Here is a 25,250-nt window from a genome sequence, read left to right on the forward strand (position 1 = left end):
GCCCCGCGTCTGTCTCCTGGAGGCGGGGGTCGCGGTGGGTCAGGGCGCGTGAAGTTGCACCTTTGTAAGAGCCAGCGGGCAGGGGCAGGCTGTGGCCAGGCGGTCCGCTCACCCTGACCCTGGTGGGAGCCCTGGGAGCCCCTCCCCTGCACACTATCCAAGAGGGGCCGGGGGGACACGCCTGGGAGGGGAGAGGCTGAGAGGGGCCCTGCCCAGAAGGCGCAGGCTGTCACCCAAGACCAGTGGGAGCGGCGGGGCTGCCAGAGCTCAGGTGGGTGGGGAGGGCGGGGCGTGAGTCAGGAGCCAGGAAGCCGAGCTGCGGGTGCGGGTGCGGTGGGGGGAGGGGAGGGAGGGGCTGAAGGTGGGGCAGCCGGGAAGCGTCGTGCGGGAGCCGGAGGTCTCCGAGGAGAGGAGCGCGCCGAGGGCTGCACTCTGCACCGCCGGAGCCCGACCGCCGGCCACGCCCCACCCTCGGGGGGGGGCCGCCGCGCCCTCTGCTGGCGACTCTGCGTGCTGCAGCGCGCGGCCGGGGGCGCCCGAGCACCTGTCCTCGCGGGGCGTCCTGACCCGCGTGGTTCTGAAGGAGCCGGTGGGGCAGCCCGGGTCAGGGTCTGCAGCGGGATCTCCGCCTGCGGGGAACTGGGGCGCAGAGGGCAGGCGGGGCCGGCGGGAGGGCTGACCCGGCTGCTGGGCCGCAGGACGGGCCAGTCCCAGGTCTGGGAAGCTACCCGTGGCTGGGGCGGCCACACCCGGCCAGTCTGCCGCGGGCTGGTCAGGGGGCGGGAGGTGTCTGGTCATCTGGGCCACTGCGGCTTGACCATCACAGCCTCCCCCCAGGAAAGGAAGGACCCCTCCAGGCCAGAAAAGAAGCTCTGGCTTCACCCTGGCCGGGTTGGCTCAGTGGATGGAGCACCAGCCTGCGAATCAAAGGGTCTGGGGTTCAATTCCGATCAAGGGCACAGGCCCGGGTTGTGGGCTCGATCCCCCATATAGGGCGTGCAGGAGGCGGCCGAGCCATGATCCTCTCTCATCATGGATGTTTCTCTCTCTCCCTCAATTCCTCTCTGAAGTCAATAAGAATATTTTTTTAAAAAAAAGAAATTCTGGCCTCCGTGCCTGGGCAGGACCCTGTGGACAGGGAGATGGCCCCCAGAGAAGAAGGGGAGCATGGGGCGATGTCCTGCCCTCTGGAACCCACAGATCCCACAGTCCAGAACCACCGGGAGGTACCCGGCAGGCCAACCCCACCCGCCCTGCTAGGCTGAGCCCCTCCTCAGAGCGGGACGGGCACCCCAGATCCACTGCCCTGAACGGGGCTCTGCTGGCCCAGGGATGCCCGCCCACCCCATCCAGCAGGGCTCCCCCGTCACCAGCATGGTCTGGGCTGGGGTGCTGATCTCTTCTGAGCCCCAGAACCTACACCTGCTTCCTGGGTTCAGGTGCATTGGGCCCATTTCAAGTTCCTAACCACTCCCCTCCCCTCTGCTGCAGACTGCGCCCGCTGCCGAGGGTCTGGTGGCACCGTCCAGGGGGCGGGGCTGCAGACAGGGGACCGGCCGAGGAGGGTCCGCACCGGGTGAGGGTGGAGCTGCCCGTCCAGTGCCCACTGTGCCAGCTGCGCAGCCACCGCCGCAGGAACAAGGCCCGCCTGTCTGGGGGACAGGCCTGTCTTTGTGGCGTCCCCACCAGCGTGGCTCTCAGGCCTCGCCTCCCGCCCACACAGTGGCCTAGGCCCCACGCCCAGTCCAGCTGGCTCAGAGGCCAGAGGCCGCCCCGGCTGTCTGGGGAGAGCTTTCCCTTTTTTCTTCTTAAAAACTTTCCGCCCGCCCGCCCGGCACAACTCAGAGGCTGAGCGTAGACCTATGAACCAGGAGGTCACGGTTCGATTCCCGGTCAGGGCACAGGCCCAGGTTGTGGGCTCGATCCCCAGTGTGGGGCGTGCAGGAGGCAGCCGATTGACGATTCTCTCTCGTCATTGATGTTTCTATCTCTCTCCCTCTCCCTTCCTCTCTGAAACCAATACAAGTATATTTTAAGCCGAAACCGGTTTGGCTCAGTGGATAGAGCGTCGGCCTGCGGACTGAAGGGTCCCGGGTTCGATTCCGGTCAAGGGCATGTACCTGGGTTGCGGGCACATCCCCAGTGGGAGATGTGCAGGAGGCAGCTGATCGAAGTTTCTCTCTCATCGATGTTTCTAACTCTCTTATCTCTCTCCCTTCCTCTCTGTAAAAAATCAATAAAATATATATATTTTTAAAAAAGTATATTTTAAAAATAATAATAGCCCTGACCGGTTTGGCTCAGTGGGTAGAGTGTCGGCCTGAGATCTAAAGGGTCCTAGGTTCAATTCTGGTCAAGGGCATGTACCTTGGTTGCGGGCACATCCCCAGTAGGGGGTTGCAGGAGGCACCTGATTGATGTTTCTCTCTCATGGATGTTTCTAACTCTATCCTTCTTCCTTCCTCTTTGTAAAAAATCAATAAAATATATTTTAAAATAAATAAATAAAAATAATAATTTCTTTTCATAGAAAATACTCTCCTTGCATGCTGAATGCTGGCTCTCAAAACGCCACCGTGACTGTTGATAAAGCTGCGTGGGCTCCCCCCGAGGGTCTGCGTGGGGTGAGGGGCAGCAAGGCTGGGGACAGTCTGTTCAGGAAATGGGCGCCTCAGGGTCGGAAGTGAGTTCAGAGTCGCTGGGCCCGCTGAGGAAGGTCCGAGACCAGGGCGTTGCACCCCGCTTCCTGGTGTTGCGTGGCTGTGGTCCGCGGGCTGCGAGGCGGCCTGTGCCATGGCTCGCTGCCCGTGCCCCAGTGAGGGGCGTCTTTCATTGCCGCTCCTGCTCGCCTCCTGCTGCAGCCGATGCCGTGGGGGGGACTCCGCACCCTCCCGCCATGACCTTTCAGGGTGTGAAGGAGCCTGAGGCGCTGAGTCTGAGACTCGCTCATGGAGAGGAGTCCGCGGGTCAGCAGGGCCGGCCAGGAGCGGGCGCTGGTGGGTGCTCAGACCTGGTCCTCGGGAGGAGGCGACGGAAACCCCTTTCCCCCGTGGGACCGGCCGACGCCCCGAGTGGGGACAGGCCCGCCGAGCTGTGCCCCCCACCCCCGCGGCCCTCTTCCTGTGGGGTGTCCCCAGACCCTTTGTGGGTTTCCCCTGCGGGCGCGGGGCTGGGAGAGCTGAGGTGGGTGCCACGGGAGAGCCTGGGGCAGTAGGCACAGTGTCCACTTAGGGCTGATGCTGTGGAAGGAAGGTGCTGCGTGAAAAGCCCACCCCACAGGTTTCGTGAATTAAAATACACAGGCACGCCCGGTGGCTCAGTGGTTAAGCATTGACCTATGAACCAGGAGATCACGGTTCAATTCCCGGCTATGGCACAGGCCCGGGTGGCAGGCTCGATCCCCAGTGAGGGGCGTGCAGGAGGCAGCTGATCAGTGATTCTCTGTCATCATTGATATTTCTATCGCTCCCTCCGTCTCCCTTCCTCCCTGAAATCAATTTTAAAAAATATTTTAAAAATTAAAATTAAAAAAAAAATACACAGGCACGCCGAGCCGGTTGCTCAGTGGTTAGAGCGTCAGCCGGGCACCGAAGGGTCGAGGGTTTGATTCCCGGTCAAGGACATGTCCCTGGGTACCTGGGTTGGGGGTTTGCTCCCTGCCCCTGGCCTCTCTCACATCAGTGTTTCTCCCTCCCTCTCCCCGTCTCCCTCCCACTCCCTCTGAAAAGCAGTGGGAAAGACGTCCTCTGTTGAGAACTGACAACATAACACTAATAACAAGGCAAATACACAGACACGAGAAACCACGCGTTTCACCAGGACTCGTGCAAATGGAGGTCTTGGAAGAGTCCCTTAGGGGCGGGGAGGGGTCTACCCACGCGCATCTGAATGAGGAGAGAAAGGAAGGTTGGACAGTCCTGGGAACAACCAAACATGTGCCCTCCGGCCTGTGAAACCGGGTCCTGGGCCCCCGCCTGCTCCCCAAAGCAATGCTGGTGCGTGGGGTGCATCCTCGATGAGCGCCCCCATTTCCCGGCCTGGGGCCGGCCCGGTCCCTCCCGTGTGTGTCTTTACGGGACGACCTAACTCTATGACAGGAAGTTGAAGCAGGTCTCACGGTCCCCTCCCCAGGCTGCAAAGCACCACCATCTCCAGAACTTTCCCAGCGGAAACCCTGTCCCCATTAAACACTCACCCCCCCGGCCCCCCACCTACTTCCTGTCTGTGGGTCTGACTCGGGGACCTCCTCTGAGCGGGTCCCACAGGGTCCGTCCCTTTGGGTCTGGCTTATTTGCTCGGCGCAGCGTCCTCACGTCCCCCCGGGGCAGGCGGCAGGGTCCCTCCTTCTCAGGCGGGTGACATTCCACTGTGTGGGCCACAGCCAGCACCCCATTCGTGTGCAGGTCCCCCCCACTCCGAGCAATTCGATGACGCCAGCTGGTGCCCTACAATTCAACGCGATCTGACACTGTCGACCCGGAAACCATCAGATCCCACAGGCTAGGGGCTCGGCCCCGCAACACTGCCCCCCAGATGCCAACCGCAAGTCCCGGGGCCGCCTGGCTCCTGGCCAGCCCGCTGCAAACCCGAGGCTCCCCAATGCCTCCGTCCCCGGCTGTGACTGTTCCCTGGAAGGACGCGCACACAGGCTCCCGCGGTGGGGGGAAGGGCCCGCCAGGGCGGTGGGCCCTGCACTGCTGAGCCGGGTGGACTCTGATGCCGCGTCTCACCCCACGCAGGCGGCAAACCACAGCGAGCTGCACGTGGTCGGTGGCCTGAACCCACAGCCGCCCGCAGACGGGGGCGGTCGTTTTCCCACAATGACCCGAGCAGGCCTGAATGGCCTCACGCTCTACTCTTACTTCATTTTCCTCTTCTCCCTGGAAGGGGTGTGTCCGTGTGTACATGTTCCAATCTAGTGGGAAAGAGGGGGTTTTGGTTGTTGAATCTGTCATCAAGAATCTGAATCTAGCCCGGCCGGTGTTGCTCAGTGGTGAGCGTCGTCCCATGCACCAAGAGGTCACAGGTTCGATTCCTGGTCAGGGCATGTGCCAGGGTTGCAGACTCGATCCCCAGTAGGGGGCGTGCAGGAGGCAGCCGATCGATGTTTCTATCTCTCTCTACCCTCCTCTCTCTCTAAAATCAATTAAATATATATATGTATTTAAAAACTTGAGTCCCTCCAAGGTGAGAACGGCCTTGTTGCCTTGTCTGCAGGTTCGAGTCTGGCTTAAATTCCTCATGTAGACGAGGTTGCTCTGTTGATCTAATTCTGCTTTTTTTCCTTCTTGTTATTAAGCTCTGCACCTGCTGCCCGTGAACCTGACCCCAGCTGTGCCTCTGCTGTGAGTGACAGCACCTGGCGGAGGTCCCTCCGGCATCGAGGGGCGAGGGGCTGGGTGGGGACACCGGCAGCGGCTCAGCGCGGCTCTCGGGGAAAGGTCTCCGTCCGAGGGGAAGGAGCAGCCCTGACTGAGGCTTTTTATTTTATCTTCAAACCTGTTTTCGTTGTTTTTTTAGGGAGAGGGAGGGAGAGAGGAACATGGGCTGCCTTCTGCACCGGGAACCGAACCCGGAACCTGGGTGTGTGCCTTGACCGGGAATTGACCGGTGACGGACGATCCTCAGCCACCCCTTTGTCCTGTTCACCTGACTCAGCCGCCCCGCCCGACACCTTTACCCAGGCCCAGCTCCGCTCCCTGCCCATCAAGGTGGCCTCTGTCTCGCCAGATTCCGGGACTAACCCCCACCCACCCACACACACACCCAGAGACCCAGGAGGGACTGGAGGCTGAACCCACAGCCACACCCAGGTCGTGCAGCTCCCTGGCCCAAACCCGCCCTCTCCCTGGGCGGCCTAACACCTGCCTCCTGCCCCATCGCCCCCTCCCCCCTCCGCTCAGACGTCCCTGAGAAAGCCAGCGGTCAGCGAGCCTCGCGTGCCGCCAGCAGCCTGCGCACCTGCCCATCTGTGCCCAGGTCTGCTCCTGCCCCTCCCATCACCCCTGACATCCTGGCGGGTGACAAAGGCCACCCTTGCGCCAGGGCCCTGGACTCCAGCCACTGCCCTCCAGGGGCCTGCTGAGCCCCCTCTCCTCTCCTGCCGCCACCCACAAACACGCAGTCATGTCCCTCCACACCACCGCCTGCTCCCTTCACAGAGAACCTCCCAAGTGTGGGAAGTGTGTCCCACTCCTTCTCCCTGCCACCCTCCACTGCAGCCGCCCTGGCCTGGCCAGCCCTGAGCCCCCTGCTCCCCTGGGTTGTGGTCCTCCCACGGCTCCTCCCTGGCTGCTCTCTCCTGGGCACCTGCACACCCGCGCCCGGCAGAGGTCTTGGTCTGGGGAATGTGAAGAAGGCCGTCCGCTGGACGTGTGCTTCCCGCGATGCTTCGGTGCGTGAAGCCGCGGGCCCCCTGTGAACTTGGTGCTGCCCAGCAGCCGCCATCCCAGAATCACAGGCAGGGAAGGCCCGGCGCCGGCCTAGTGCCCCCGGACCTGCCCGGCGCTGAAACCACAGCCTGGTCTCCCGCCCTCACCCCTCCAGCCCCTCCCCAGGCTCCAAGCACGTCTGACCCCAGGAGGGCGGCCAGGCCTGAGGGAGCAGGTGCACCGGGAAGGTGTGGGCAGGCGCACGGCCAGTGTCAACGGACAGAGGCCCTTTTCCTGGTCTGCGGCCGAGGGCGGGGGGCGGGGGGTCCCGTCGGGCAGCGCTCAAGCCACCGCCCCAATGAAGGGCAGGTTTCAGGAGCCTCTGCCCGCTGTCCTCAGTCCAGCGCTGCGTTTCCAGAGGCGGGAGGTGACGCGGCGCCCTCCGAGACCGCTAGGTGGGGGCGCACGGCTGGGTGGGGGCGCATCGCTGTGGGGGCGCATCGCTGTGGGGGTGCATCGCTGTGGGGGGGCGCACCGCAGGGTGGGGGTGCATCGCTGTGGGGGCGCACTGCTCCAGGGTGTGCCATCCAGGCTGCAGGCTGCGTGCGCCCAGGACGTGCCGTCCACGTTGCCCGCTCGCCTCCCCGCGTCCTACCCGCATCTCACCAACGACTGCGTGGGGCCCGGGACCCCCGCCCCGACCCCAAGTGCCCCGGGGGCGGGGTTTCACGCCAAGGGGCGTGGTTCCCCTCCGGGGCGGGGCCTCGCCAGCTTCCCGCGCCGCCCCTGATTGGCCGGCGGCCTGGGCGGGGCCCGCGGGGCATTGTGGGCCGTCGCGCTGCCTCCGCCGTTTCGCCATGTCGGGCTCCCCGGTAAAGCGGCAGAGGATGGAGAGCGCCCTGGACCAGCTCAAACAGTTCACCACCGTGGTGGCCGACACGGGCGACTTCCACGGTGAGGCGCGGCCCGCGTGTGGACGCCTGCGGGGGCCGTGCGGGGGCGTGGGCGCCGAGACGCCCGCTCCGGGCCCCGCTGCCCCGCTCCGGACCCCCACGCCCCGCTCCGGGCCCCGCTGCCCCGCTCCGGACCCCCCACGCCCCGCTCCGGGCCGGCTCCCGGGGTGGGGGACTTGGCGCCCCCGGCCAGGGCGGGAGGGCGGGGCCCGGAGCGGAGCGCACCTTCTGAACCCGCCCCTGCGCCCGGCGCCCCCGCCGCCAGGTGCGAAGGCCCGGAGTCGGCGGGGGTCGGGTTGCCGAGGCTCCGGGTTGGGGAGGGTCCATCCCGCGCCCCCTGAGGCGGCACCGGGCGGTTTTGCTCCGCGAGTGTTGACCGCTGGGCGGGACGGACAGCGCGGGGCCCCGGACGGCCGCACCTGCGCCGGCGCCGCCTGTTGCACCCTCCGCGCCCGCCGGGAGCCGGGGCCGGGCCGGCACCGGGCGCTGGGAGAGCGCGGGCCGCGCTGGGCGCGAGTCGTTCATTGCGGAGGCGCGGCGTGGGGGTGCCCGGTTGGGTGGGTCCTCGGCAGAACCTCCGCGCCCTCGGGGCGCACGAGGAAGTGGCGGCCGCGTTCTGCTGGCTCATGGTGACTTGAGAAACGCTCCCCGCCCCGGGCAGCAGCAGGAGGAGGTTTTCGGAGGGTGTTTACCTGGCAGCGCCCGTGAGTAAGCGCCTTCGGGGAGCCGCGGGCAGCGGCGTAACCGGCAGACCAGCGGGGTCCCCTCCCACCCCGCCCCGTGGCCCGACCTCGAGGCCGCGCGCTGGGTGGGGAGCCCGGGGAGCGGCTGCGCGTGCCCTGCCGGCTTCTTCCCTCCTTCGCGCGCCGAGGAATTTGGACTTCGGCCCAGGCGGCCGCCGCGTCTGTTGTTCCTGCAGCCATTATTCTCACACCTTCTGGAGAATGCTTGCGGGTTTTCTTTTTAAAAACATCTAAACCCAATGACTGACATTTTTGGATGAATATTAACTTTATAAAATGCGTTAGTTGATACCGTCTGCCCATCAGTGTCGGCAGGCGGCTTAGGCCCTTGTTTTGTGGTCACTGCCTGAAGTGAAGGTCGCACCTGTGGCCTGGGGTGCGGGCGGGAGGCCTCACCTGGACCAGTGTCCTCCCAGTTTGCATCCACTTTAGGGTCCGGGGACCTGAAGCTCATCGTTGAATCCCCGATGGGTCCTTTAGTTTTGTTAAAAGTCAGCGCTGTCAAGGCCTCGCTTTCTAGAGGAGAGGCGCGGTGGCCTGCGGGTTTGCACACCTGTGCAGGCTCCGCCCCTGAGCACCGCTTCCGCAGCCATTATTTAGAAACAGTGACATACGAGGAGTTGCAAAACTAGCCCGTAGAGCCCCTGGCGCAGCGCCCTGCAGTGGGGACACCCTGTGTGCCGGAAGTTGGCACCTGCCCGCGCCGTCCTGTTATCAGGGGCTCACCATGTTCACCAGTTTCAGCTGGGGGTAGAGGGGGGGGTTGGGGGGGGGAGGGCCCCTTCCCTGCGGCGGGTGTGTGACACCTGTAGCTTTCTGTGGGCCCCGTGGCCACAGCCATCTCCCTGATCTCTGGAGAGCCACCCCTGTCCTGCCGGCCCCGGATCTTTCTCCATCTCTGTGGTGTTGTCATCAAAGGACACTTTGAAAATACTAATTTACCCAATAAACTTACTGAAGCAGCGAGCCCTCTGGCCGCTCTGCACTCCCCAGTCCCCCGCGACAGCTGGTCAGGAGGCCCCAGATTGGCCCACTGGCCTGGAATCCCGGCCTGGTTACCTACGCAAGAGCTGGGAGGGAGGGGAGAGGCTTACAGGGGAAGAGCTGGGAGGGAGGGGAGAGGTTTACAGGGGAAGAGCTGGGAGGGAGGGGAGAGGCTTACAGGGGAAGAGCTGGGAGGGAGGGGAGAGGCTTACAGGGGAAGAGCTGGGAGGGAGGGGAGAGGTTTACAGGAGGAAGCCAGCAGTTGATGCGGGTCCCTCACTGGCTGCAGGGAAGCAGGGTGCGCCCTCTGCTGTCGGAACATCCCAACTGCCTCCCTCCCCACCCAGCAGTGAGGTCAGCCCTTGGGGCGCCCTCCTCTCTGGCGCTAGACTTGTTGGTGGTCCTATCCCTGTGCGAACAGCTGCCTCCGGCCATTTCAGGGTGGGAGGGACATATGTGTGAAGCGGGGCTATACCTCGGCCTGGAAAACAGTTTTGTTTTTGTTAATCCTCACCCCAGGATATTTTCCCATTGATTTTTAGAGAGAGTGGAAGGGAGGGAGAGACAGAGAAACATGGATGTGAGACACATGCATTAGTTGCCTCCCACACGGGTCCCGACCGGGGGATCGAACCTGCCACCATGGTACATGCCCTTGACTGGAATCAAACCAAAGACCCTTCGGTCTGCGGGCCAACGTTCTGTCCACTGAGCCACACGGGCCAGGGCGGGAACACGCGTGGCTGCACGTGTCTAGGGCTCAGAGGGACTGTCAGACTCGGCGGGGAAGCAAGCCGCACTTCTTTCTTTCTTTCTAAAACTCTCCAAACGCTCTCTAGCCATCGACCAGTACAAGCCCCAAGATGCCACCACCAACCCGTCCCTGATCCTGGCTGCGGCGCAGATGCCCGCCTACCAGGAGCTGGTGGAGGAGGCCATCGCCTACGGCAAGAAGCTGGGCGGGTGAGTGCGGTCCTGAGGCAGTGGTGGGGCTGAGGGCCCGGGCTGGTCCCCTCGTCTCCCTCACCGGCTCCCGCACCGGCTGAGCTTGTCCTCAGGTGTCTCGCACCAGGAGCCGCCTGTGCGCTGTCCTCCTGGCCCGGCGGAGGCGAGCGCCGCTTCCTGAGGCCGCGGAGCGGCTCCGAGCTGTGCCCAGGGCGGCGGGTCCCAGGCCTGTGAGGGCTCTTTTGTTGATGTCTTTTAACAGCCGCTCGGAGTAGAATTCACTCTAGGGACACAGCCCAGTGTCTTGGGGTACTTTATGCCGATGGCCCGGCTCCCGCCTCCAGGCCACACGCAGAGGGGTCTCCATGGGGTTCCCTTTCCGGGTGTCCTTTTACATTCTCGTCAGGGTGAGCGTGGACAGCGGTGCCTTCGGGGACAGTGGCCCCGGCTGGGATGCCTGGGTGGCTCCGGGTGTGCCGCCTGCTCTGTGCCCAAGTCTGCCCTGCCCCCCACCAGGCGCCCCACCTTAGCCAGCTTCGCTTTCCCTTCTCACGGGCTGGTCTCCCGCCCTGTGTATCAGCCAGGCCTGGGCGCTCCTGGAATTGGGTGACGAGATGGGGCCTTCGTCGCTCACAGGCCTCCACCTCGTGCAGCTGCCCCAGGTTCTGACTGTGACACGCCGGCTTGAGACCTCTGTGTGCACTTCACTCGTCGGCCAGGCGACTGCGGAGAGATGTTTTCTCACGTGCCCAGAGGGCTCAGCGGGGGAGGGGACGGGGACGTGGGGAGGTGGAGTGGTGGCGGCCACACCACAGCGAATGTCTTCATGCCCCGAGCTGTGCACCTAGCGGGTGAAGGCGGTGACGTTTCTGCTGTTTTACTGGGATGAACACATTTTTAAGAAAGAAGCTGCAGCCCGGCCAGAGTGGCTCAGTGGCTGAGCATTGACCTCTGACCCGCAGGAGGTCACGATTCGATTCCTGGTCAGGGCACCGGCCCCGGTTGCAGGCTCCTTCCCCAGTGGGGGGCGTGCAGGAGGCAGCTGGTCAGTGGTTCTCTCCTCAGTAAAAGTACTTTTTTAAAAAAGGAAGAAGCTGCAGTGAAAGGGTTCTCCAAGAAGCACGTTTGTTTGCGGGACCCTGTGCACTGACCTAACGAGTCACTGACCGTCTCCCCTGAACCTCAGGCCACAGGAGAAGCAGGTTGAGAATGCGATCGATAAGCTCTACGTGCTGTTTGGAGCAGAAATACTGAAGAAGATTCCAGGCCGCGTGTCCACGGAAGTAGATGCCAGGTAAGGGCGCGGGGCGGGCGGGGCAGCAGCCGCTCGGTCCGCGACCCGCCGGGCCTGGCCCCCTGCCATCTGCTCCCGCCGGGCCCTGGCGTCACGGGAGGGAAGGCGATCAGGAGACGGGGCTCTGAGTGGCTCGGAGCCAGGGCGCCACTGCTGCTCGCTCGTCCCCAGCGCGTCCCGAGGTGAGGCCGCCCCTCACCGCGCCGGCTCCCACAGGCTCTCCTTCGACAAGGACGCCATGGTGGCCCGAGCCCGGCGCCTCATCGAGCTCTACAAGGACGCCGGGGTCAGCAAGGACCGGATTCTCATCAAGCTGTCATCCACCTGGGAAGGAATTCAGGCTGGAAAGTAAGTGTCCCCGCCCCAGGGGGCGGCCGTGGCCCAGCTGATGGAGCCGGGTGTGTCTCGGGCCAGGTCCCCAGGTCCTGCTTGGTGACCCTCAGAAACAGGTGCCTGCCATCCTCAGGCTCACAGTCCACAGGCAGAGCCTCCTATGCCTGGTGGGGGCGGCAGCCGTGCCCGGGAGCCTGGTGTCCGCTGCAGCCCCGCCCGGCGATGGCTCCCCTCTCCGCTGCCTGCTCTGGACACCTCACAGGGTGGGCTTCTGACACATGGCCTCTCCCGTGGCCGGTTTCCAGGGCTCACCCTGTGGCTGTCAGGGCTGCGTCCCTTCAAGTCGAATGTTCCATTGTGTGTGCGCTGCCTCTTCCGTGTCCATGTCATCCTGCGTGGACACGTGGCTGTAGCCCTGTGTCCTCTCTCCTGGGCACACACTCAGTCATCTGGACGGTCCCTGTGCGCGTTGGAGGAATGGCACTGCTGCTCGTCACCACCCCCCTGTGGCCACACGGTGGAGCCCTTCTAATCTGTCCCCTGAGGTGGGAATTTGTGGCCAGAGGGGCCTGAGCAGAGGTCCCTGTCACAGCCCTGGCCCCACCCACATGGCAGAGCGTGGCCGTTGTCCTGTCCTCAGGACTCAGCCCCAGAATGTCACGGTGGACGGACGGGCTGCCGCAGGGTAGGCTGGGAAGGGTGAGAGGGCAGGAGGCCGTGGCTCCAGGTGAGACGCAGGCAGCACTGGCCTGAGAGGACAGCTGGTGTCCAGCCCCAGGCCGTTCTGGCTGAGGTGAGGGCCGGGCCCCGTGCTGGCGCAGGTGCTGGCTGGGGACCTCCCTGGCCTCTGTCCGTTTGTAAGTGGGTTTGAGGAGGCAGTGAGCCGGGTCAGCTGCAGCCCGGCAGCCAGAGCCCGGGCTGAGTCGTGTGCGTCCCCACAGGGAGCTGGAGGAGCGGCACGGCATCCACTGCAACATGACGCTGCTCTTCTCCTTCGCCCAGGCCGTGGCCTGCGCCGAGGCGGGCGTGACGCTCATCTCCCCGTTCGTGGGGCGCATCCTCGACTGGCACGTGGCCAACACGGACAAGAAGTCCTACGAGCCCCAGGAGGACCCTGGTGAGTGGCCTTGGGGGCCCCGGGGCAGGTGCGAGGGGGGCAGGGCGGCGGGCGCAGTGGTGACCGCTGGGCATTCCTCCAGGAGTGCAGAGCGTCACCAAGATCTACAACTACTACAAGAAGTTTGGCTACAAGACCATTGTCATGGGCGCCTCCTTCCGCAACACGGGCGAGATCAAGGCGCTGGCAGGCTGCGACTTCCTCACCATCTCGCCCAAGCTCCTGGGGGAGCTGCTCAAGGACAGCAGCAAGCTGGTGCCCACGCTGTCGGCCAAGGCGGGTGAGGCCCAGCCCCTGCTGGGGCTGCCTGCACCTCGGCTCCCTGAGGGGTGGGGGACAGGGCAGGGAGGGCCCAGGGCGGCCCTGGGCCGGGGGTGGGGTGGCGGGTCGGGCGGGTGAGGAGGGCCTGCTGCCTGTTCCAGCCCAGGCCAGCGACCTGGAGAAGATCCACCTGGACGAGAAGGCCTTCCGCTGGCTGCACAACGAGGACCAGATGGCCGTGGAGAAGCTCTCGGACGGCATCCGCAAGTTCGCTGCCGACGCGGTGAAGCTGGAGCGGATGCTGGCGGTGAGTGGGCAAGCGGGCAGGGCTGGCACGTCTAGGGACCCTGGGTGCCGCCCGGTCCCCAGAGGGAGCCTGACGCCCTCTCCTGGCCCCTCCCTCTCCCCCTGTAGGACCGGATGTTCAGCGCGGAGAATGGGAAGTAGCCTGAGGCTGGGCCACGGATCAGTGCGGGCTTTGGATTTGGGTCTGATTACACAAGTCCGGCGACGAATCTTTCATTTTTTACTACTTGCAGCAGGGACGGATCATGGGTTTCTGTTTTGTGTAAAATTCTGCCTAATGCATTAAAGCAGGTGTTTTCTGTGCCATGCTTTACTTCCTGCCGCCTCGTGCCCCTCGGCACCAGCTACAACCTGGGCCCAGCGAGAGGGGGCAGCACTGCCCGCTGCTGGGTGGGGACCCATCTGAGCTCTTCCTGTGCCCAGATCCCTGGATGGGCCAAGGGCGGTGCTGGGCCCCTGGGCTGTGCGCCTGCCACTACCCACTGCCTCTGGTGGCTCCTGAACTGAGGCCCTGACCAGGCGGCAGCTCAGTGGTGCCACCTGGTGGGGCAGCTCAGCACAGCAGCACTGGCTCATCTAACCCGGGAGGTCCCGGCTGCGACCCTGAACCTGGAGAGGTGGTGCCGCTCTGAGAACACACTAGGGCACTGTTTGGACTTGGGGCACCACGTGCTGTACTGGGAAGGGCCTGGGGCGGTGATGGGTGGAGGGAGGAGGAAGGACCAGCCTCTGTTCCTGGAGGGGAGCCAGGCAGGGCGAGGGCTGGGCGAGGACTCTGTCCAGGGGCCAGTGCCCAGGGAGCAGGATAAGGGGCGTGTCTCCCGTCTGTCGGGTGTGGGCAGAAACGTGTCGGACTGACCTGCGGAGACACTGCTCTGGCGACACCCAAGGGTCAGCAGGGAGCCGCCTTGCCCTTCCCGACCTGGGCTTGCTTTCCCTTTGGGAACCCAACTGGCCACCTTTCCCCACAGCCTTCCACGGGGACCCCGGGACGGGCCACTGCAAGCCAAGAGGCCGAGTCCCACGTGCTCCAAAGCAGCAGGGCCCGTGGCTGTAGTTCTCAGGGCCCAGGGACAGGCCCCCTGGGGCCGTGCCGTCCTGAGTGCCCGGCCTGTCCTGGACAAGCTCAGCCGTCCTGGGTGCTGAGGGCCTGCTGGGTGGGTGTCCAGCAGTGGTGGCAGGGGCATGGCCCCCACCTGGACCCCCCTCTCCTGGGTGCCTCCCAGCCCTGGGGTCCGCATGGACGTCTGACAGGGCGGTTTCAGTACTTGGGGTGTGTGACCGTCAGCACTCAGCTCAGAAGTCCCCCCCAAACAGCACGTCCGTGTCCCCATTCCCGCCACAACAGCTGCTGGGTCAGGACCTCCCGCAAACAGGACCACGCGGCCGTTTCTTCACTCAGCATGTCCTCCCGTCCACCACGCAGGCGTCCTCAGGACTTCACTGTGTGTTTTATTGATCTCAGAGAGTAAGGGAGAGGGAGATGGAAACGGCACTGACATCAGAATCATGGATTGGCTGCCTCCTGCACACACCACACGGGATTGAGCCCACAGCCGGGAACTGAACCCACTGAGCCACGCCGGCTGGGCAGGACTTCATTCTTTCACAGCAAATGTCCCACCACATGGCGATCACGCTGCCCCTTGGTAAGATGCCACGCATGGGGCCAGTCTGTGTCTGTTCATTCCTGAGAACGCTGCTGCAGATGTCCGGGGCGAGTGGGGAATCCCAGAGGCAAGGACAGGAAGCCAGGCTCCAAACCCACCCCTGCCCCTCCCGGGCTTTCTGGTTCCTCCTCCCACCCCTCCCGGCCCGAGCTGCAGGGAGCAGAGCTTGGCCCAGGGGACGGCCTGACCGGAGCAGAGTAGACGTGCCGGTCAGAGCCCTCAGCAGGCATGGTCAGCTTTACGGGGACACAGACAATGTGCTCGAGGTGGGTCTGTCAGGGTTTGTGCAGACAGCCACCCGGCACCATGCGGTGGCACCTGGGGATGCCGACAGGAGTGCGGAGTGTGAGCTGGTCCGGGGCCGGGAGGAAGTGCCGGGCCTGGGGGCTGACTTGCTTGTTCCCAGGGGCTGGAAGCAGCAGACGCAGCTCCAGAGGGGACCCCAACCACAGGCCACAGCCCAGCCAGGAGCCTGGGGAAGCCTGAGGGTGGTCAGGTTGTGCTGGAAGGGAGGTGTCCGGACAGCCGCCCGGCGTCCCCAGCAGAGGCCTGTTCAGGGCCTCCTTCCAAGGGAGCTCCTGTTTGCTATGTCCACCCTGACACCCTGGAGCAGCCGCAGGGCGGGGCCTGTGCAGTGCTGTCTAAGGAGCCCCTGGGCTGTGTTTGAAGGTGAAAGGTCAACAGTGTTTCCACCTCAGGGATGTGGTGCCACTGCCGTCTGCCCTGAGGTCCACCCTGGCCTGACGTGGGTCACCACCACACTGAGCCCACGCACGAGGCAAAGGTTAAAATCGGGGCAAGTCTGGGGGCCTGGAGCTGTGACCACAAGATTAATTCCCTTTCACCTGGGACCCAAGTCAAAAGTGTTGACCAAGCTCCAGCCAGCTGGCCCCTCCCCACTCAGCCAACACCCGAAGGGCTGGGGACAGACTGGCCTGGCCACAGCCCTCACCGCACAGGTACCAACTCCGGTACCCCTGCCTGTCACTGCTGGGCCAAAAGGGTCGGCCTCTGCTCCCCGACCTGGTTGCCAGGGACAGGCAGAGGGAGACACCCAGTGCTGGTCCAGGAAGACCAGAGGGGCCACGACCCCGCACTGGAACGCCCCAGCTGATTCTCTGGGTACCAACTCCCTGTGGGCTGCTCCACATGGAGCCTGAGCCCCACCAGGTGCCCATGCAGCACCCTTGGCCTCACCCCCGCTGAGACCCGACACCCCTCTGGCTGCCGCCTGGAGGCCCCGCAGTCCCGGAGGCCTGGTCGGGCGAAGTCAGCCTCGCGCTGTCAGAGGCTCAGGTCCTGGAGGCCTGAGTCCCGCTGCCTCTGGGGGCCGGGGCCTCGGAAGGTGGTGGCGTCACTGGAAGGTAGGCTGGCTCCGCGGGGACCGTGTCACTTCCTGCAGGATGGATACCAGGTCAAGGCTCGGGCGCCAGCAGCAGCCATCACAGGGAGCGTGGCCCAGCAGCCCGCACATCGCCCATCGCCCGCGCCCCTCACCGGCTGCCGCAGAGGAAGAGCAGGTTCTGCACGGCGGGCACAGTGGAACCCGCATTCTGGCCCGTGACGAGGTGGCGGTCCAGCACCACGTGCACCGCGTCAGGCTCGCTGGCTGCAGGAGACCCGAGGGCACAGGCCTCAGACAACGCCCCATGTGGGCAGCGCCCAGCCCGGCCCACCCTCCCGGGGCTGTGAGCTCCAGGTCAGCCTGCGGGGTTTCAGAGCCGCCAGCCACCAAGGTCGGCTGGGTGCTCAGCCCCAGGAGGCTGGCCTGGCCAGTGTGCCCCACCGTCGCCTGCAGCACCACACAGCTCACCACTGAAGCTGGCACCTGCATCCTTCACAAAGTCCTCCACGATGAGAGGCAGGCGGGCGAAGCCAGGGGCCCTCACGAGCTCGTACACGGAGGGCTGCAGGGAAAGGGCACCCGCTGCTCAGGTAGAGCCCATCCAGGCAGGGCCCTGCCCTCCACGGGGGAGGGGGCGGAGCACAGCATTGCTCCAAGGCTGAACCCCGGGGGGGCCCTCCTGCTGTGGGTTTCCAGGGGTGACACGCCTTCCCCCAGCATCGAGGTAATGGGAGGCCAGCGGGAGCTGAGCCCTGCAGTGAGTGAAAGGCCTGGAGGTGGAACTGAGCCACGTGGCCTATGGGGTGGCCCTAGCTGAGGAGTCGGCCAGGCTCCTCTCCCGACCGGTCCTCACCTGGACCTGGACCTGGGACCAGACCAGCTGGGTGCAGCCTCCAGCAGCCAGGCCTCAGCCCTCGCCACAAGGACCCTCCCTCCTAGATCTGCCCAGGACCTCCCAGGTCGCTCCCGGCCGCCTGTGAATGCTGAGCCGCCCCGGGCGCCCTGGCTCCTGGTCAGGCGCAAAGCAAACTCAACCCGAGCCCGCTCTTCCCACGCCCACAGCCAGCAAAGCAAAGCGGGGCTCGAGGGTCGGGCGAGGCAGGGCCTGTCCTCACCCACGGCCTGAACGGGCCTCCGTGATGCCAGCAGACAACAGACAACGGCAGGCCTGGTGCCATCTGGACAAGTGGTGTCACCGGCCAGAGGGGACCGTGGGCCCCAGCGTCCCCACCGTCCGGGGTGCGCCCGGCCGTGCTCACTCACCCCGGTCACGCTGTAGCCTCGGAACACCCAGGACCGGTCCTCGTTGGTGGCGCAGCACAGGGCGGCGACCCCGTGGCCAACCGCGCAGATGGGCTCTGAAAGCAGCGGCAGGGGGGCTGAGGTCCTGGAGGCCGGGGCCTGGCCCTCTCCCAACACCCCCACCCCCAAGGCCGACCTCCTGGAGGCCACTGCCCCGCCCCTGGAAACACGGGAGCTGCTGCTTCCGGCTCAAACCTCAAGTTCCGGTGGCCGAGAAACAAGCACAAGGAGGCGTCGCGAGGGCGAGCAGGTCTATTAGCCAGCCCAGCGGCACTCGCACTCGCTGCCCCCCTGGCCCTCTCCGGGCAAACGGCCCGTACCCTCCAGGCCCCACTCGCCCTCTGAGGGCACCACCGTCACCGCTGCCTGAGCGGCTGCCCACCTGGAAACGCCCCTCCTGACTGCAGTGGGAAGGCGCCCGCCCTCCTTCCATCTCTCAGGGCTCCAGGCAGTGCCCCCACCCTGCTGGCCCCCGCCCTGGCTCCGGGCCTGCCACCCAGAGGCTGCCTGGCACAAGTGCGTTCCCACGGCTGAGGTGGCCGGGAACAATCGCTGCCTGTCCCGGTGGGTGGTGCTGGGGACAGGAGGCCCTTCTCACCGACAAAGGACACTGTGTGGAGCCTGGGTTTTTGTCGGCTGGTCCCTAATGAGCAGACATGCGCCTCTGAGCCCAAGGCAGACCAGGGCAGCAGGCCAGGTCCCAGAGCGGCCTTTCTCCCGCCCTGCTGGCCTCGGCCCCAGCCTGGACCCGGGGCTTTCCCACCAGGAACAAAGCCAGCATCCTGCCCTCCCCCCGCGGAGGGGCCCAGGGCACAGCCCCCAGCCCGAGGGGGCCAGGCAGAGGGCCCACAGGGGTGCTGGCCAAAGGGCAGGGTTGGGAGTGCCCACCCTCGTGTGTGGGACAGCTGAGTACACTTGACCCTCACTGGCCAGATCCCGGGGCTCTACATCTGAAGTGATCTGACATTTCCAGCCCCAAGACCTGAACCCTGAAATCCACGGCTGCCACGCCCACCCCCAGCACAGGCACCTTCCTGCCGCCCCTTCCTGTTTGTGGAGTCCCCCCACCCCCCCACCCCAGGGGTCACCTACTGCTCTCGGAGTGGAAGTGCTGCAGGATTCGGGCCAGAGACCCACTGCTGGCCAGGTCGGCCAGGGCCCCGGGACAGCTGGGAATCAGGAGGGCATGGTACCGGGCACCTGGGGAGACCACAGGCCAGTCAGTCCTCTTGCTCCTGCCGCCAGACACCATCCTTTGTCCCTGTCCCTACCCCGGCCAAGGCTCCCACAGCCCATGGACCATTGCTGCCTCCCCATCTCCACACAGAGGCAGCTGGGAACTCTGGGCCCAAGACGCAGGAGGGGGGCGGCCACAGACAGTCACAGCTCCTGGCAGCAAGCCTGGGGGCTCCAGGAGTAGAGTGAGGGAGCACTGTGGGGCCACAAACCCACCTGGAACCCCACACACCGACCCTCCAAGGTCTCGGGCCCTCACCGTCGATGGACTCGAGCTTGGCGGGGCTGGCATAGGCCTTGAGGCGGAAGTCCTGCACCCAGCGTGCATTGCTCTCATTCACGTCCACAAAGTCCATGGTCTTCCCCTGCAAAGCCCCGAGGCCAACGGTCAGCAAGGACACCCTGCTGGCTCACGGGGTGCTCAGAACAAGGAAGGGAGCCCAGGACCAACAGCCCAGCCCTCTCACTGGAGCCCACACACCCAAGCTCCGTGTCAGCCCCACCCGCCCACACGGGTCCTCAGTCACGATAAAGCGGCAGCCAATGTCCCACCCACCTCAGGGGTGGCCCTGGAAACCCTTAGCACATCACTGCTGTGCCCCGGGCCCCATGCATCAGGGGGCTGCACTCCCTCCTGCTGGAAGGTCTGCGCCCTCCTTTCTCTCATGTGCAGACGCTGACCCATAATGCCAGTGGGTCTTGGCCCCTCAGATCCCGCAGGTCACAGCAGCCTCGGCTCACCCCTTTTCCCAGCGACAGCACTCTCTCCCCACTCCCTCCACCCCCAGAAAGAAAGGGGGCTGGACTTACCCCAGGGGTGGCCACCTGCAGGTTGAAGGCAGCGCTGGCCAACGTGAAGCAATGGAGGAAGGACTGGGCTGACACTCCTGCAAGGACACGTGGGTGGGTGCTGGGCCCGGCAGCCCCTCCTGCCCGAGACAGCTGCCCCAGGACCAGCCGAGGAGCAGCCCCTCCCCCACCTCATCCCAGGGCCCCCCCGCTCTCTCCCCGGGCTCCCCCCTACCCGCCTCTCTCCCCAGTCTGGCCCTAGAGGCCTTTCCAGAAGACACACCCAAGTGTGAGGTTCCCTTACGCTCGGCTCACCCGCTCATTAAGCCAGCAGGGCCTGGTTTATCCCCTGTTAGGCCGGGGAGGGAGCGATGGAGCCCCCACTCCACCAGGCTGAGCCAGGGAGGGCGGCAGAGGGCCAGGCTCCTGCCCGCGGAGGTGGGCCTGTGGCTCCTATCACAGGAAGGCGGCTGCATTCCCACCCCTCCTCCTGGGCCAGGGCAGTCAGCCCTTTCCTCACAGGAGCTCCTGAACGCCCGTGGGCTCCCGCCCCTTCTGCCCGCACCGTCTGGAAGGCTCCTGGCTGCGAGGGGCTGCGGCCCCGGGCACCAGGGACTTCACCTCTAAATGGGCTTGACCGCATCCTTCCACCTGTGTTTCAATCCTGGGACCCAATCCCTAAACCCATGTTCATCTTTATTCACGCTTACGAGTTAGGACACGTTCACTGTAGGAAGTCCATACATTGAGCAAAAACAGTCTTTCCAAATCACCCCCTTCCCAGTTCCTCAAACCCTTGCTCTCCCACCCCCACCTCCTTCACCCCAGGACCCCAAGGGTACTAGGCGGGGCCCACTGGTCCTGCCCAGAGCCTATTGGTCCTTTCAGAGCTGTGCCCCCCCCCCCCATGTTCTCAACATCCCCCCCTCCTGGCACAGCCAAGCTGGTGCGACCCTCCCCCTCATCCCACTCCAACCTGTCTCCCGGGCTGAACCCCTTCCCATGGCTCCTCCGAGCCTTGAGCTCCCATCGGGGTGGGGGTAGGACCCTGGCTCCCGCCCGCATTCTGGGCACAGGCCACTCAGGGCCCCCGGGGGCTCGGCACACGGTGACCCCGTGACCCGGTCCTCCTCCTTGGCCCACTGAGCAGCTGCACAAGCTGAGCAGACCAGGCTCCAGAGGCCCCGGCCCCAACCCTGGTCCTCCAGCTGCTCCCGGTGGCCGTGGGCTCGCCACTTCCCTCCGTGACGGGACACGGGCGAGGACCCGGGAAGAGCCCAGAGCGCACCAGGTGCCCGAATCTGCCCATCCCTTCCTGCCGGCCCCCTGCACCAGGCCCTGCGGGAGAGCGCGGGCAGCACGGGACCCACGAGCCCCAGGCCTCTCCGGGTCCCTGACACCTGGCGGGGCCGGGTCCCCGGTCCCGGCGCATCTATCTCCCCGCCCACCGGACAGTCCCGCTCCGACCCGCACCCTCCGGGGCGTGCGCACTGAACAGCACAGGCTCGTGACCCACCCGTCAGCCAGGCCCACGCCCGGGGACACCCACTGCCCCCCCCCAGCAGGCCCAGGACGCCCCCCCGCTGGGCGCCCACAAGGCGTTCAGACTGTGGCTGAGCCGCTCGGGGGGGCGGGCCTCCGGCCTCAGCCGGTGCGTTTGCCTCGCCCTCCCGCGCGGTCCCCCCGGCCCCTTCGGCTCTCCCCGACCCCTTCCGCGCGAGCCTCACCCTCGGGGGCGCCGCTGGCCACGAGAAGGCAGGCGGGCCGGTTCGGAAGCCGCTCGGACGCCATCGGCTCCACCGCAGTCGGCGCGGACTGCGCGTGCGCGGAGCCTGCCTGCCTGCGCGCGCGCGCACCCGGCCGGGGAAGCGCTGGTCATGTGCCGCCGCGGCCTGGGGGCGGGGCCTGGAGCGGCGCCGAGCGCATGCGCCGTCCTCCCGCCCCGCCCCCCGACTCGCTCTGCGGCGTCCCGGGTCCTTCCCCGGCGCAGCCAGCAGGGCGGCCCCGGAGGCCCCGCGCGGAGCCCCGAGCTTGGCGGCAGCGCCGGGAGGAAGTCCCGGAGGTCGGACCCCAGCGCAGCCTTGTTTCTCTCGCTGCCCTAGCGCTTTCTCAGGCAACGGGCACTGCCCGCCAGCCCGGGGGTGGGCGGAGTTGCCCGGCCGAGGGTCCCTCCCTGTGGATCGGGCATGGGACCCGCGATCCCTGCGAGCCGTGCGGCCCTGGGTGCGGGGCAGCGTGAGGGCGAGGAGGGAGAGAGAGGCGGCGGGGCCCCTCTGAGGAGGCCAGGCTTGAGGCTCCAGGCAGAGGGGTTCCTAACCGGGAGGGTCTGCAGGTGCCCCTGCAGGTGGGGCCCGGGGGCGGGTTCGGCCCCACCAAGATGGTGGGGGAGACAGAGCATCCACTCCCGGGTTCAGCTAAGCCCCTGGAAGGTGGGGTGTCTTCCTGGGATGGGGGTGCCGAGTTAGGTGAGGAACGTCCAAGTGCTGTCGGGCCAGGTTGCATTGGAGGCAGTTTTATCACAGACCGTCCGGGAGGCAGGGCGGGGGGTGCACACATGGGCCTTCGGTGGGTGGCGGGCGCTCTCTGAGGCCTGGCTGGAGAGAAGGGAGGCCCGTGGCGGGCTCGGGCCCAAGCTGCGGTTAAGAGGGTGGCCCAGGGGTTGAGCATCAACCTATGAACGGGAGGTCTCGGTTCCATTTTCCGTCAGGGCACGAGCCGGGGTTGCGGGCTCCATCCCAGTAAGGGGCGTGCGGGAGGCAGCCGGTCAATGATTCTCTCATCATTTCTCTCTCTCCCTCTCCCTTCCTCTCTGAAGTCAATAAAAATGTATTTTTTTAAAAAGAGGGAGTGGCCCTGCCCCTGGGCGTCCTCAGTCCCCCCGCAGGGTGCCCCAGGTCCTGCCAGCCTCTGCTGACTAGGCAACCCTTTGTCACAAGTGGGAACTGCTGAAGTCCAGGCCAAGGTCCCTCCGCCGGACACTCCCTGCCCTCACAGCACAGGCGCTGCCCTCTGCCCAGCCCAGCCCATGCTCCCCCGGGCACAGGCAGCAGCCCCTGGCCTCACCCACTCGGGACCCTCCTGCAGGAGGAGAAGGAGGAGCTGGGCTCCTGGCAGTGCAGGGCGTGGGCCGGGGCAGGTGGGAACCTGGTGCCTGTGTTGGGTGGGTGGAGGAGTTTAGATGGAGACCAGCGGGCCTGAGGTCAGACCAGGGGCGGGGCCTAGCCAGTCGAGAGCCTTCTGGGTCCAGGGAGGGATCCCCTCCCCACCATGCAAGTCCATGGGTGTCAGACCCAGGAGCTGGAGGGAGACCACGGGGTCCCCCTGCTGGCCCAGCCCCCGCTGCACCGCCCCAGGCCCTGAGCTGGCTGAGCCGCAGGTGCAGGTGCTCATGGTGGGGAAGCCCTGCGGCGCCCGGAGCCCAGGAGCCGGCCTCTTCTCGCCTTGGGACTCGTTAACTCAAGTCCTTTCTGTCTCTAAGCCCATGCCCAGATCTGGGGGAGGAAGTTCTCAAGGCATTGGCCAGCCCTACCCCCAGACACACCAAGAATGCATTCAGGGATGGGGCCCCAAGGGAGGTGCACACTCTTGGGGGCGGGAGGGGCGCTAGAGAGGAAACAGAAAGTGGCCCCTACACGACCTGTGCCCTATGGCGCCCACCTGTGGCAGGACGGGGTTCTGAGGTGCTGGTGCTCAGAATGCAAAGGCTGAGAGTGGAGTCTCGGGGTCCACCTGGAGCCCAGGGGGTGCTGCTGCCCCTGAGCTCCCGTTCCCAGGGCGGCCCTGTGGGTTGTGTGCACTTTGTGTACCTGAGCCCTTTGGTGCCCGGCCTTTCGTTTGCCAGTGGTTCTCAGCCTTCCCAATGCCGCGACCCTTTAGTACAGCTCCTCATGTTGTGGTGCCCCCCAACCATAAAATTATCTTCGTTGCTACTTCATAACTGTAATGTTGCTACTGTTATGAATCATAAATGTAAATATCTGATATGCAGGATGTATTTTCATTGTTACACATTGAACATAATTAAAGCATAGTGATTAATAACAAAAACAGTATGTAATTATATATGGGTTTTCTGATGGTCTTAGGGGACCCCTGTGAAAGGGTCGGTCGACCCCCAAAGGTTGAGAACCCCCAAAGGTCGTGCCCCACAGGTTGAGAACCGCTGGTTTAGACCCTAAAAGTAGTTCTTTGGCTCGGTGGCTGAGTGTTTACCCAGGATCCAAGAGGTCGCTGGTTTGATTCCGGGTCAGGGCACGTGCCCGGGTTGTGGGCTCGGTCCCCAGCAGGGGGCGTGCGGGAGGCAGCCAGGCGTCAGAGCCCCCCAAGGGCCCAGGTCTCAGCTCTGGGATTCTGACCTCCCGGGAGGAGCCGCCAGGGGCTGAGTGACTGGGGACTGAAGGGAAGCAAACAGGAGGGCCTTCCAACACGATGTCACGCTGCAGGCGCGGGCAGGGCAGCGTGGCCTTGCGGGAGGGCCGCTTCCTGAGCTGCACCCTCAGACCTGCTGATGGAGGAGACAGCACCATCTCCAGCCTCCACACACCAAACCTGGCGTCCAGCGGGCTGCACGCCTCAGTGCGAGCAGGCGCCGAGAAAATCCAGGAGAAGAGGGAGAACGCCCGCCCGCCAACGTGCAGAGCTCACGCGGCCAGCGCGCCTGATAAACTCCGCTCAGCGTTTCGCCTTCAGGACGCGGCCAGGGAGCGGCGGTGTTTGCAGTGCGGCTCCGGCTCATACGCACCGAGAGGCCCCACAAGGAAGGGAGACGAGGCCGTTCCACCCAAGGCAAATGCACAATCACAGCAAAACCCAAACGGCCCAGAACCGGCGAAAGGGGCGTGTCGGGCGGCGCGAGGGAGAGAGCGGAGAGCGGAGAGCGCGGCTGTGCCCGCGCCCGGCAGGAGCCAAGGGCTTCACCCCGCGGTGTCGCCGGGGGGGCGAGGGCAGCGGTGCCCGCGAGGCTGATCCCGGGGCAGGAGGCGGGCAGCAGCGTCAGGCACACGCTGTGTCACCCAGTCCCACCGGCAGGCGTGACGCGTGGAGCAGGGTCTTGAGCAGACACGAGCCGTGGCCACAGCAGCAGTCACGGCGGTGGGAAGGCGGGGGCAGCCCGAGTGTCCGTGGACGGAGGGTGGACACAGTGCGGCCACCCCCACGACGGGGGCTGCGCAGCCTTAAAAGGGAGCGAACCGCACCTGCTGCGACGCGGAGAGACCCTGACGGCGCGTGTGCAACGAGGCCGTCACGCAGGGCGCGTTCCGTGTGGCCCCACGTGAGGTCCTGAGGGGTCAGAGCCACAGAGGCAGAAAGTAGGACCGAGCGTGGTGGGGGCGGGGGCGGGGCGTTTGTGGGGAGAGGGTCTGTTTGGTAAAATGAAGAGAGTCCTGCAGCCCAGCCGGCGTTGCCCGCTGGCTGAGCGTCGACCTGTGAACCCTGAGATCAGGGTTCGATCCCCGGTCGGGGCACCTGCCTGGGCTGCAGGCTGGGTGCCCAGTGCAGGGCGTGCAGGAGGCAGCCGATCCATGCTTCTCTCTCATCGTTGACGTTTCTCTCTCTCCCTCTCCCTGCCTCTCTGACATCAACACAAATACATTTTAAGAG

At 65.4% G+C, this 25,250-nt stretch overlaps 2 protein-coding genes across 6 annotated transcripts; one reads left to right on the forward strand and one right to left on the reverse strand.

The window, feature by feature from the left end:
• Positions 1-7,194: 7,194 nt before the first annotated feature.
• TALDO1 (transaldolase 1) lies at positions 7,195-13,610 on the forward strand. Its single transcript, XM_081098121.1, has 8 exons — positions 7,195-7,325; positions 9,891-10,014; positions 11,183-11,290; positions 11,507-11,638; positions 12,565-12,740; positions 12,823-13,020; positions 13,163-13,308; positions 13,416-13,610. The coding sequence occupies exons 1-8, from the start codon at positions 7,229-7,231 to the stop codon at positions 13,446-13,448; spliced, it is 1,014 nt and encodes a 337-aa protein (XP_080954247.1). The 5' UTR covers positions 7,195-7,228; the 3' UTR covers positions 13,449-13,610.
• Positions 13,611-14,738: 1,128 nt separating this feature from the next.
• On the reverse strand, positions 14,739-21,600 carry GATD1 (glutamine amidotransferase class 1 domain containing 1; the record flags this gene model as incomplete). 5 transcript variants are annotated; one of them, XM_081098126.1, is made up of 8 exons in its annotated part: positions 21,377-21,564; positions 19,671-19,747; positions 19,077-19,225; positions 18,717-18,824; positions 17,586-17,680; positions 16,791-16,884; positions 16,475-16,586; positions 14,739-16,373 (listed from the first exon to the last, which is right to left on the reverse strand). In XM_081098126.1, the coding sequence occupies exons 3-8, from the start codon at positions 19,195-19,197 to the stop codon at positions 16,367-16,369; spliced, it is 537 nt and encodes a 178-aa protein (XP_080954252.1). In that variant the 5' UTR covers positions 19,198-19,225; positions 19,671-19,747; positions 21,377-21,564. The 5 variants fall into 5 exon arrangements, with proteins under 5 accessions (XP_080954252.1, XP_080954248.1, XP_080954250.1 ...); XM_081098122.1 differs by having other exon boundaries at positions 19,120-19,225; positions 21,377-21,549; XM_081098124.1 differs by lacking the exon at positions 18,717-18,824 and having other exon boundaries at positions 19,120-19,225; positions 21,377-21,600.
• Between the last annotated feature and the right edge of the window lie 3,650 nt (positions 21,601-25,250).

The sequence above is a fragment of the Myotis nattereri genome (genome assembly GCF_964212035.1).
Source record: "Myotis nattereri genome assembly, chromosome: 9".
NCBI classification, from domain to species: Eukaryota; Metazoa; Chordata; class Mammalia; order Chiroptera; family Vespertilionidae; genus Myotis; species Myotis nattereri.